The sequence below is a fragment of the Geotrypetes seraphini genome, chromosome 3, assembly GCF_902459505.1.
Source record: "Geotrypetes seraphini chromosome 3, aGeoSer1.1, whole genome shotgun sequence".
Lineage (NCBI taxonomy): Eukaryota > Metazoa > Chordata > Amphibia > Gymnophiona > Dermophiidae > Geotrypetes > Geotrypetes seraphini.
Genome location: NC_047086.1, coordinates 380,357,944 through 380,371,390, shown reverse-complemented (window position 1 = coordinate 380,371,390; position 13,447 = coordinate 380,357,944). Strand labels below are relative to the sequence as shown.

The 13,447-nt window shown below is 43.0% G+C and overlaps 1 protein-coding gene across 3 annotated transcripts in view; it reads left to right on the top strand.

Annotated features, from left to right (window-relative positions):
- The window catches only part of STON1 (stonin 1), a 52,964-nt gene that overhangs the window by 35,112 nt on the left and 4,405 nt on the right, over positions 1-13,447 (top strand). For all 3 annotated transcript variants that reach the window (XM_033937750.1, XM_033937749.1, XM_033937748.1), the window contains exon 3: positions 11,665-11,867. In XM_033937750.1, the coding sequence (XP_033793641.1) occupies positions 11,665-11,867 (203 nt within the window). The remainder of the gene's footprint in view (positions 1-11,664; positions 11,868-13,447) is intronic.

Genomic DNA, 13,447 nt, shown 5'->3' with positions numbered 1-13,447 from the left:
AAAACCCTGTCTCCCCTCCCCTTCACATATATCTCCTCTACTATCAAGAAAACTGAACAAGCCAAATTATTACAGAATGCTACACAGAAATACCATGCTAATAGAATACTGCAGTCACACATGACAGGAATAGTGTTAGGGGAGTGCAACTAGGGCAACTGCCCCCTGGTCAGAGAGCACCCTAAGCCAGCTGGAAGCTAAAGAAGCACTGCCTGGGTTTTGCAGTCGCCAGTTATGTCTAACACCAGCTCTAGCAGGATATATATTTCAAATCTGATATATTCTAATCACAAAATAGAAATAAAATTATTTTTTTCTACCTTTTGTCATCTCTGGTTTCTGCTTTCATCTTCTTTTCACTCTCTTCCTTCCAGCGTCTACCCTCTCTGTCTCTTCAATCCAGCATCTGCCCCTTCCATTCACTGTCTGCCCTCTCCCCCTTCCATATGGTATCTGTCTTCTTTCTATGCCCCTCTCCCCTTTCCATCCAGCCTGTGCCCCCTCTCTCCTTTTTACATGATTCATTCCAGCTTCACTGCTCTCTTCATTTTTATCTCTCCTACACCAGATCTATCATCGTTGTCCCTCTCTGCTTATTTCTCTGCTGACCCCTTCCCATCATCAATCTCTCTACTTTCTCATGCCTGTCTCTCCACTTCCCCTCCTCTAATCTCCCTGCCAGCTGTTTCCTTCTCCCTTCCCTCCTCCTCCTGTCCAGCAGTAACTCTCTTCACTTCCTCCCCTCCCAGCAGCATCTCTCCTTCTCCTTCCCTCCAGGTCCAGTAGCAGCTGTCCCTTTTTTTCCCTTGTCCAGAAGCTTCCCAGACTCTCCCAGCAGCATCTCTCCTTATCCTTCCCTCCAGGTCCAATAGCAGCTGTCCCTTTTTTCCTCTTGCCCAGCAGCATCTCTCCTTATCCTTCCCTCCAGGTCCAATAGCAGCTGTCCCTTTTTTCCCCTTGCCCAGCAGCATCTCTCCTTATCCTTCCCTCCAGGTCCAATAGCAGCTGTCCCTTTTTTCCCCTTACCCAGCAGCATCTCTCCTTATCCTTCCCTCCAGGTCTAATAGCAGCTGTCCCATTTTTCCCCTTGCTCAGCAGCTTCCCAGACTCCTTTCCCTCCTCCCCTACCAGCAGCATCTTTCCTTCTCCCTCTCCAGGTCCAGTAGCAGCTGTCCCTTTTTTTCCCTTGCCCAGCAGCTTCCCAGCCTCCAACAGTGGCTTTCTCCCCTCCCAGCAGCTCTCCTTACTTGCCAGCGCAGCGATTCACGAAGGCAGCCTCGGGTCCTTTGTTGGGTCGCACCGCCTCTGAAGAAAGAGGAAGTTGCATCATCAGAGGCGGCTGCTACTCAGCAAAAGCCCCAAGGCTCCCTTCGTGAATCGCTGCGCTGGTAAGAAGAGCTGCAGGGAGGGGAGAAAGCCACTGTCGGAGGCTCCTCATGATCTCTCCGGCCCAGCGCAGACCAGCTGAAATATTTTGTTGATCTTGCCGGCCCTGTGCGGACTGGCAGAAATTTCCTGTGGACCGGCACCGGTCGAAGGACCGGTGGTTGAAGAACAGTGTGTTAAGGTTTCAGCAAGCTTTAGAAATTTTGTGTTTGGCAAAAGAAAATAGAAATCTGAAGTATAAAGAATCAAAATAAATTTTTGTTCCAGACTTTGCTAGGAAAACGGCTGATTGAAGAAGACAATTTTTGATGTTAAGATCTGATTTACAACAGATTGGGGCAAAATATGGTCTTTTATATCCTGCCATAATGAGAATTACACTAGAGAATGACACGGGGACCGTTTACCATGGTAAACCGCAGATCACTGCAGTAAATCCACAGGATTGGAGACATTTGCAACTGGTTTACCGCAGGAATGGGGACAAAACCTTTCACCACCCCGTGGGAGCGGTGAAAAGTCTTACTCCTGTGGTAAAAAAAATTGCGTATGTGTCAGACTCGGCATCTTCTCCCCAGCTCCTCTTGCTCCAATTTTACCTTCCACGATGAAGACAGAAGGAACCTAAAACCAAAGCCTGAAACCAATGTGATTTGAAGAATAAAATTACCAGACAACAAAAAGAAAAAAAAATAAATTTATTTTATATTTTGTGATTAGAATTTCAGATTTGAAATATGTATCCTGCTAGAGCTGGTATTAGACATAACTGGGGACCGCAAAGTCCAGGCTGTGCTTATTTAGCTTCCAGCTGGCTTAGGGCTCTCTCTCTGACCAGGGAACAGTTGCCCTAGTTGCACTCCCCTAACATTATTCTTGCCATGTGTGACTAAAGTATTCTGTTAGCTTGATTTTTCTATGTAGCATTCTCTAGTAATTTGGTTTGTTCAGTTTTCACAATAGTGAAGGGGATATTTTCACAATAGTGAAGGGGAGGGGAGATGGGTTTTATTGAACCTTGCTCTGTTTTATTTGTGTTTATAAAATGACAATTGTCAGAGGATAAGCTTCCACCCACACACACGCGAATGCAGGGTGGCACAAGCAGGCTTTGCCGGCATCAGTTTCTTTTCTAAAGCGTCGCAAAGGTAAGAGGGAGGGAGGGAGGGAGATAAGGGGCTGCGCGTGATCGGTGACCACGCGTCTTCCCTCCCTTAAGTTTCTTTATGCCATGAAGGTAAGAGGGAGATTCTCAGGCCACTGAAGGGCGGTGATGTGGCGAGAGGGAAGGGTGGATGCTGCGGGGACAGGGCGGTGAAGGGGACGGTGGGTTCAGGGATGGGGCGGTGAAGGGGACGATGGTCCGGTGACAGGGACAGATTTTTTCCCCATGTCATTCTCTAAATTACACATGAAAATTGTATAGTTAAATTTGAGGATCCAGCAAAATTAAAGGAATATATTTCTCAACAGGTGCAGCCCATGTCTTAAAGACTGTCAGTGTTTCCTGATTTCAATCAAGGGGATATGGACACTATAATTGTTTTATTTTCATTTATTTTAAACGAAATTTTGATTTATTTATTTACTGAACAACTGTAAACTGAATGGAACATGGATTTTATCTTCAGATATTTGAAAAAGCACTAGATTGCAGCGATCACAATCGGATTCGGTTGGCCAGTTAAAAATGTCAGCAGATTGGAAACTGTCGTTCGAAGGTAGACTGACAGCCTAAGATAAAGAGGAAGTAATAGGGCGGGATCATCAGATTGTATGGTCTGGAAAGGCTGCCTGGAATAGGATAAAAGGAAATAAGGTTTGGTTTCTCTACAGTACCAGACAGATGCATTCTCCTGCACACACACACCCTTTTGAGCTGCCAGTGCTGCCACCCTAGTTGCTGCGTTTGGATTTATACGTCTCCCTTCCTCCCAGACCCAGCACCACTACCGGCAACATACCTTATAACAAACTGCTAGGAGATTCATGAGAGAACTCTGACATCACAGGTACACTTTCTTTTCTCTCCTTGCGACTTGATTTCCAAATGGGAATGGATTATTTGCGATTTCCGTTGGTGTTTGCAAACTGGGAGGAGGCGGAATAAGAGAAGAGGTGCAGGGAGGTTTGCTGCAGAGGGGAGAGGAGTGTGTCCGAGCTCCAGGCCCCTGTGAGCCTTAGAAAATATTACCATCCTGAATGGTGGAGGAACGAACGGGAAGCGGTTTGGTCGAGATAAAAAGGGGGGAAAAACCCCCAGCGCACGCAAGGGTAAAAGAGCGGGAAGCTTGGATCCGGCATGTGCAGACTGACACCGGGAGGTGGAGGAGGAGCAGCAGTGGTGGCAGACGCTTCAGGATGTTCGCCCTGCCTGATTGAGAGCCCTGTCCTGGGGTTTGGTGTGACTGTATTTCTAATGCTTGGAAATGTATTAAAAAGGGAAAAGATGCGTCAGATTGGGCCTGCAAAAAGCAAGAGAACAACCCCACACAAATTGAGGTGAATTTGAACCCGCCTTTGTGTAATTGCAGTGGCAGTACTGGGCCTGAGATGTGGCGAGCAAACAGTGTTCTGAGGAGGGGAGTGGCGAAATGAGAAAGCCTTTATGGGGGGGGGAGAAGACACTCAGCCCATACTGGTTGTTGTTTTTATTATATATTTTGGATTTCTGTCCTTGTTAAACACAGGAGTTATGAGGTCATCTTTTGCGCCTGGACCGAACATGATTACAAAATTGGCAGGGAATCGATGCTTTTATTTAGTGGTAAAGATGATAAAAAGTTGTGACCTAGAGCATCAGGAACCCTGGCAATGCTGACATTGCTTCTTCCTGAGCTTTGCTTAAGGATTATACAAGTTGTTCTGTTGTAGATTGGCAATGTGCATATATTGGTGTGTGGTTGGTAGTGTATGGATGTTTAAGGGGAACCTTTGTAGAGAGTGGGGTGGGGGTTGGGATGAATGGTTTTGTAAGACGGAGGAGCGGGGGGTGGATATGGAATATAATGATTCTTTATAGTCTTTGGATTATCTACTCATTCAATATTAATTTAGTCATTTGGGGTTGGCAGTGCATGTGAATGAAATAGCTTTTTTGAATAAATTTTATTGTTGGTTATTAATTTAAGTTGATGATTTAATTTTGTGAGAGTGATTGGAGTATATGGAAAAGATTGCTTGGTATGTGCGGAACTTGTTTTGGTTGGCTGTGTTTTAATAGATCAAATGCAGGGAATGATATGTATTTTTGTCCATATGGGTTGTTATGTTATAGAGCAGTGTTCTTCAACCACCGGTCCATAGGGCCAGCATGTGCATCAGGCCCAAAACAGTATGATCGATGTGGCATTATCTTCGAGCCAGCTCCCTCTTCCTCACCGATTCAGTGCACAAAGCCACGGGCAGTGGCTCCTACGCACGTCCTGCGCCTGAACCAGAAGCCTTCTCTCTGACGTTGTGTTGTTAATAAGATTATATTGTGTATCTGTGAAAAATGAGTGGAAAAAATAGTGTTATAATTAGTACTATTATGGGGGCGGGGTCTGGGGTGGAGATTGGGTAGAGATGGGTGGGGTCTGGCCCACGACTTAGCCCAGTGTTCTTCAACCGCCGGTCCACAGAATAATTCTTTTATTTCTGCCGGTCCATAGGTGTAAAAAGGTTGAAAAACACTGTTGTAGAGTGATATAGGTAATGTTGCTAATATTAACTGAAAATAATGGGGGTGTATTGGAATGATATTGAGAGGGGAGGAGGTTTTTGTGGCTCTTTTTAAGGTTTGTTATTTATTTATAGAGTTATAGGGCTCCTTTTACGAAGATGCGCTAGGGTTTTTAGCGCACGCACAAAATTACCGCACGCTATAGCCGAAAATCTACCACCTCCTAAAAAGGAGGCAGTAGTGGTTAGCGCATTTAGGGTCAAAGTAAAAGTTAATAGCAGGAAAAGTTACATTAAAATTCAAAAGGTTCACCTGAGCCTTCCAACTGGCTCAGCGTGGTGTCAGGGAGGGGCAGAATGCACTCCCACGCCCGAGGAGTTCCCAATCTGCTCCCGGTCCGAAGATTGAAGAAAGTTGGCAGGGCCAAAGTAAAAGTTAATAGCAGGAAAAGTTAAATTAAATTCAAAAGGTTCCCACTGAGCCTTCCAACTGGCTCAGTGTGGTGTTGTCGGGGAGGGGCGGAGTGCGCTCCCACGCCCGGGGAGTCCTCCAAGCTGCTCCCGGTCTGAAGATTGAGGAAAGTTGGTAGGGCTGAAGTAGAAGTTAGAACAGGTAAAATTAAATTAAATTTAAAATGCTCCCGCTGAGCCTTCCAACTGGCTCAGCGTGGTATACAGTGATTTTTTTTTTCTTTTTTTTCCAGTATTAGTTACCACCAAAGGGGGAGTGCAGCAGAGCCGACTGCGGCCTTCTTCGCCTTTTCGTCTTCCCTTCTCGATTCGTCCTTGATCCGTCTTTCACTTTGAGACTTCTCGGAAATGGCGCTGCAGCTTCTGGTCTGGTTTGTCCCTGCGCGGCAGACAGCTGACTCGACGTCGGGTAAGGAAAGTGACTCCAATCGCTCGCAGCGGCAGAGCCCCGACCCTAGCAATACTTCCATCCCATTCAAGCTCTGGTGTTTTCCTTTCTAGAGATCAATTACCACCATTTCCCTTCAATGCATTTTCTACCACTTTTCTCCATTATCCCCCAGAATCATTTACTTGTCTGTTCATGTGCTAGAATCATTCTATCCCCTTTGTCTATTCTGTTTCTGTGCACCTAAACTTGATGTAGAATTAGTCTTCATTACTCTCTGCGCCATCCTTTACTTGAAAACACCCCAAAATGGTCCACAGCCGAGAGCATGCCAAGGCTTTTTTGTACCTTACTCTTACCGTATATATCCAAGTTTCAAATAAAACTATATTGTTCATTATAGTAACACAGTTTGTATATGGGGATAGTTCATCTCTCATCCACCATTTTAAAATCGTTTTGAGGAGCATTTTCGATAGGACGTCTAAAGTTCCAACTGTGGACATTTCCCACAAGGTCTCCAACGTCGGAGGCTGAAAAACAGCCATTTTTGAAACTGGTGAAACCACTAAACGTCTAATTTTTTATTTTTTTAATCGTCTATTTAGACCTCTTGGCTGTCAGGATGTTTAACTTTTTTGCCCATTTTCGACCACAAAAACATCCAAGTTCAAATCCAGACTATTTGGACATAAGAGGGGGGGGGTCACCATTGTAATGAACTAGCCATACAGACTTGCCAACAGAGCAGTGGGGCACCTTAAAGAGCACTGCTGCCAGATGTACATCTCACTTTAACCCCTTTATAATTTATGCTGAGGCCTCCAAAACTCCCCGAAAGCCAGAGGACTCCATCCCTGGCACTCTGGAAGCAAAACGAGGTGTTTCGGACTCTATTTCTAATTTTTATTTAAGTTTCAAGTTTCAAGTTTATTAGTTTGCTTGTTGAATCGCTTAATCGGATTTCTAAGCGATGTACAATAAAATATACATGTAAGGAAACGAAAACATTACATACAGTTAATTAATTATAACGTAAACAAAAGGTAAGAGGGGTGAAATACATTTTTTATAGTAAAGAAAGAACATACAGGGAAAATACATAAGGAAATTAAAAAAACAAAAGATAGAAAAATAATTCGCTAGAATAACACTTTATAATAAAATTTAATTAATTTGCAAATGCGTCTTTGAACAAAAAGGTTTTTAATTCGCTTTTAAATTTCCCAAACACCTTCTCCTCCCGTAAAAACATGGGAAGCGCATTCCAGATCTGGGGAGCTGTACATGAGAAGATAAATTGTCTTCTTGTGCTAATAACTTTTAACGAAGGAATTGATAAAAGGTTCCGTTCACTAGATCTTAAAGTTCTTTTAACTGAATATGGGATAAGTAGTCTGAATAAAAATGCTGGAGTCTTATTTTCTAATGTTTTAAAGATAATAGTACATAATTTAATGCAGTAAAGAATGAACCAGAAAGGTATCCATACTTTTTGAACTTTCAATAAAGTGTGGAAAGCAAATGCTTCCAATTTATAAATAATGTAATATGTTCAATACAAAAATTTATTTTACATCAATCAAAGTATGTCATACATCCTAACAATACATAAAAATGACTTGAGATAACAAATTAAGACCCCCTTTTATCAAGCTGCATTAGGGCTTTTTATCTCCGGCTGCTGCACTAGAGCTTTTATCACAGTGGCCAGTGATAAAAAGCCCTAACGCGGTTTGATAAAACAGTGCCTAAAATATTCCACTGGTTTCTGGGGTTTCATACAGTAAAATTACTGATGAATGTAAGCCAGTTGACAGTTAGAGGCACTTGTCTCTGGTAATTTGATATGTTCTTCTTGCAACTGAATTTCCGTGAACAAGTGAGGAAAAAAAAATCACACCAGGAATAAAAAGACATGACATATACCTAAAGCAACATCCAAAAGGAAAGATTTCTCCAACAAAATGCCTCTGCTTAGGCATTACAATCTCAGAAGAAAAATCCAAGTTACCTAATGAGAGTACGTCTCTTCAAATGAAAGAATAGTCTCGCCACATATCCACTGGATGAAGACAAAAATAACCCCCAGATCTCATAGTTTCATGTTCTCTTGTTAACATCAATAAGCAACAAATCAGTCCCTTTATTTGAAGCATTTGTGCTCTTCTTAGTCTCTTCTGAGACTTAAATTCAGTGTCTCTCAAACTGTGATTCGAAGAGATTCTGGGTGTGCTAAGAGAGATTCCAGAATTTTACTTTATTTTTAAAAAATTCCCTTCATAAGTATACACTAGAATGGATGACATGTACGTTGCGTACATAAGAGTCTGTCAGTGTTATGAGTGTCTACGTGCATAAGGCTACAACTGCCCAGACAACCATCATTCTTTTGAAGTGACTGGTCCTTGAAAACTAACAGCAAGAAATTTTATTTTTATTTTTTATGCAGTAGTTATTCTAACTTGAGCAACAAAGCAATCAAGGCTTGAACTGCAAGGCATTGGTGGAATAGAAATCTCGTAATGTAATGTAATATATACAGGATAATGTTCATAAAGTTTTTGTAAATGTGGTTGAGTACCACATTTATGTGTTATGACTATTTAGCTGGAATGTTACAATTCTAAATGAATGGATGATTGATAAGTATTTAAACTGAATATTGACCCAATGTTATCTGAACATCTGCATTAAGTTATTTATTACTCTTCAATGACCACCTTAGATCGATCGATCTACCTACTGTGCATAAACCTTTTCCCCACTGCACACCTGGGAACCAAGTTAAGTAAAAGCCAGCTTTTCATGTTTCACAGGAAAGCACTGGTAGTAAATAGAGTAAATAGAGAATAATATCAAAAGATGTAATCACTGTCAGTTATTCATAGCTGAAGAACTGAAGCAGATAGTATTTGAATAGGAAAATAGTTACATATATAAACTGGGTTTTTTGGTGGTTGTTTTTTTACTAAAATACAAATACATGATAGAAAATGACAGAGTTGTACGATAATCATTTTTCTGTGATTACCATATATACTTGACTATAAGCCAAGATTTTTGGACCCCCCAAAAAAGCTCCAAAATTTGGGTCTCAGCTTAAAGTTGACTTTCCCCTGTGCTGTTAGCATCCCTTTCCCTTTTCTCCTGTGGTGACCAGCATTACTGCTGTTAACTTCTCCCGGCTGCCGCAGACAGGAACTGTGCTGGGCCAGGGCCTTAAGAATATAAGAAGTTGCCTCTGCTGGGTCAGACCCGAGGTCCATCGTGCCCAGCAGTCCGCACTCGCGGCGGCCCATCAGGCCCATGACCTGTAATGTAATCCTTCTCTAATCCCTTTTATCCTTCTATCCATACTCTGTCTAAAACCTATCTCTACCTCTATCTGTATCCTTCCATCCCTCTATCGTTCAGGAATTTATCCAATCCTTCCTTGAACCCCCGTAGTGTACTTTGTCCTATCACAACCTCCGGAAGCACATTCCAGGTGTCCACCACCCTCTGCGTAAAAAAGAACTTCCTAGCATTGGTTCTGAAATTGTCCCCTTTCAGCTTCTCTGAGTGCCTCCTTGTGCTTGTGGTTCCCAATAATCTGAAGAATCTGTCCCTTTCCACCCTCTATATGCCCTTCATGATCTTGAAAGTCTCAATCATGTCTCCTCTGAGTCTCCTCTTTTCAAGGGAGAAGAGCCCCAGCCTTCCCAACCTGTCTGCGTATGAAAGGTTTTCCATACCTTTTATCATTTTCGTCGCTTTTCTCTGGACCCTTTCAAGTATCGCCATGTCCTTCTTGAGGTACGGTGACCAATACTGGACACAGTACTCCAGATGCGGGCGAACCATCGCACGATACAGCAGCATGATGACTTCCTTCGTCCTGGTTGTAATGCCCTTCTTAATAATACCCAACATTCTGTTTGCTTTCTTGGAGGCTGCTGCACATTGTGCCGTTGGTTTCATTGTAGTATCTACCAGCACACCCAAGTCTTTTTCAAGGTTACTTTCCCCTAGCACTGACCCCCCCCATTTTGTAGCTGAACATCGGGTTTTTCTTCCCTAAATGCATGACCTTGCATTTCTCTATATTAAAGCGCATTTGCCATTTGCTTGCCCACTCTTCCAGTTTGTTTAGGTCCCTTTGTAGGTCTTCACATTCTTCCGTGGTTCTAACCCTGCTACAGAGTTTGGTGTCATCAGCAAATTTTATAACTTCACACTCCGTCCCCGCTTCTAGGTCGTTTATGAATACATTGAACAGCAGCGGTCCGAGCACCGACCCCTGGGGAACACCGCTTGTGACCTTCCGCCAGTCCGAGTAGTGGCCCTTCACTCCAACCCGTTGCTTTCTGTCTGCCAACCAGTGTTTAATCCATCTGTGTACGTCCCCTTCCACCCCGTGGCTCCACAGCTTCCTAAGAAGTCGCTCATAGGGCACCGTGTCAAAGGCCTTTTGGAAGTCGAGATAGATGATGTCTACGGGTTCTCCTTTATCCATCTGGCTGTTTATCCCTTCAAAGAAGTGCAGTAGGTTTGTTTGGCACGATCTTCCCTTGCAGAAACTATGCTGGCTCGCTTTTAGTTGTCCATTTTTTTCTATGTGTTCACAGATGGTGTTCTTTATCAGTGCCTCCATCATCTTGCCTGGGACTGAAGTCAGGCTTACTGGCCTGTAGTTCCCCGGGTCACCCCTCGATCCCTTTTTAAAGATAGGTGTGATATTTGCTATTTTCCAGTCCTCTGGGATCTTCCCAGTTTTCAAGGACAAGTTGCAAAATTTGTCGGAGAGTTTCCGCTATTTCGTTCCTTAGCTCTTTTAGAACCCTTGGGTGGATTCCGTCCGGGCCCGGTGATTTGTCGCTTTTTAGTCTGTCTATCTGTTTGACGACCTCCTCATGGCTTATCTCTATATGCACCAGTTTTTCTTCTTGATCTCCATTTATGATCTCTTCGGGTTCTGGTACATTCGATGTGTCCTCGCTCGTGAAGACCGACGAGAAGATGCTCAAGGCCCTGGCTCAGCACAGTTCCTGTCAGCAGCAGCTAGGAGAAGTTAACAGTGGCTATGCCAGTTACCATGGGGGAAGATGGAGAGGGATGACATCGGCGCAGGGGTGGGAGGATAGGAAAGTGAGATTATGGCTGTAACCACAGGGAAGGGGAGGGGAGAAATGTCGGTCATTGCAGGAGGGAGGGGGTAGGAGAGGGAGAAAAGTGCTGGTCATGGAGTGAGGGAAGAGGGATGCCATCAGTGTGGGGTGGGGGGGGGTGAATAGGAGGGCAAGATTATAGCTTTAACCACAGGGGAGGGGAGACGTGTTGGTCACTGTGGGGGAGAGAAGAATGCCAGTCACACAGGGGTGGCAAAAGCACACCAGGGGGAAATAAATATTTGAATATAAGACTTTGGCTTATACTTCCGTTAATATTTTTCTCCCCAGAATGAGGGGAAATTTATCTCAGATTATACTCAGGCTTATATTTGAGTATATACGACACTAATGTAACCCTGAGTTTCTACGATTCTAACAGAGACAAATTCTCTTCCTTTTCATAATGAATTTGCATATACTAGTGAAGAAATTATTAATGTTTCAATAGGAAAACATGCTTTTAATGAATCTGTCAAAATAGTCATGAACAGAAGGGGGGGGAAGTGTAATATATTAGAAGAATTAGAAATATAACATAAGAAGTGATGAGCATAACATGTGAGAACTCAGAGCCTATTGTATGTCATTTTTTCTTCTTCAAAGGTCCTGATCAACCACATAGTTTATCCTGCAAATTGGAACTTGGATCAGATCAGGAAATACCATCTGACTGGCATTCGTTTGCTACCATGCAGTTTGACATGCCTGATACCTGTGCCTCAGGAGTGGAAGTTACATCTGTGGGCATTGACAGTGACATTCAGCCCCAGAAACACATCGCTTATAAGACATCATACCAATGCCAGGTATTTCTCATTCCTGCATTTCCTGTGGTTACTGATTAGTACTGAAGAAAGGTCTTCTCCTGCAACAAGTAGAACTGAATTGGGCAGACAAGTGAGTAGTACTGGACAGTGCCAGAACAGGACCGCTGTCCCCAGTATTCCTCCTAAGTGTTCCTGCTAGTGGTGCTGGTGCACCACTACTGTGTTCTTGATCGAGGGCAAATCAAAAATTAAAGGCAATTGTTAAATTACGCGATAACTGCAACAGAGCTAGCGAAATGCAATATATGTACTTGTACATTGCCTGTTGGATAGTTCGTCCATGCACAGTGCGGTGCTTGGCCTTTAGTTATGCTGCAGCCATGAGGTTAGAAACATGGATGCTCCATTGCAAAATTGCACCATCAAAGAGCAATGTGCAGTAGTGCACTTTCTTTGAACAAAGGGAGTAAAACTTGTGGATATTCATCGTTGGATATTGACTCAATATGGACATAGCACTATGAATCAACAAAAGTGGGTAAAAAGGTTTAAAGCGGGAAGAATAGGTGTAACCAATGAAAGTCATTCTGGTTGCCCATCAGCATCACGCACACAAGAGCACATTGACAGGGCAGATGCTTTGATTAGAAAAACTAACATATCTAAATTTGTAGCCAATTGAGACAATTTTATCAGCTATGGATCTGCATTTGCCGTAATGCATGATGACTTGGGATATAGGAAAAAGTCTACCCACGATGGGTTCTCAAACAGCTTACTGATCTGCACAAGCAGCAGCGTGTGGAGGTTGCGACCCAGCTCCTGAAACGGTATGAAAAAGATCCAATATTCTGGAGAGAATTGTCACTGATGACAAGACATGGGTGCATCACTGCGACCCATAGAGCAAAAGACAAAGCATGATAAAGTAAAGGAGGCAGTGGCCACCTGGCTTCAGGAACAGGAACTTCTCTGCAGGAATGCAGAAACTAGTTGAATGATACAACAAATTTGTCATCTTGCATGGGGACTATGTGGAAAAGTGATAACTTCAGCTGCTTACAGTTACTTCTATTAAAGCCGTTAAATGTATTTTGCCTTTACTTTTTCATTTACCTATATATTTATATTTAATAAAAACGCTCAGAAGGTGTTATCATGGCCCTCATTTGACTGTCAACAGATTTGCAAGGAAAAAAATGGCCAACCGATTGGAGAAGATCATTGTTCACACCTATACCAAAGAAAGGTGACGCCAAGGACTGTAACAACTACAGAACAATTGCATTAATTCCACACGCTAGCAAAATATTGCTGAAAATAATACAACAAGGCTCCAATCATACGTTGAGCAAGAACTACACGAAGTTCAGGCTGGTTTCAGAAAAGGTCGAGGAACAAGACATTATTATCAATATTAGATGGATATTGGAGAAGAACAAAGAATACAAAAAAACCCTATACCTTTGTTTCATCGACTACAGGAAAGCTTTTGACTCTGTAGATCACAATAAAATATGGAGAACTCCAGTGCAAATGGGAATACCAAAACACATAACTTAGTTGATAGACAGCCTATATGCAGTGAGAACTGAATATGGCAACACTGATTAGTTTCC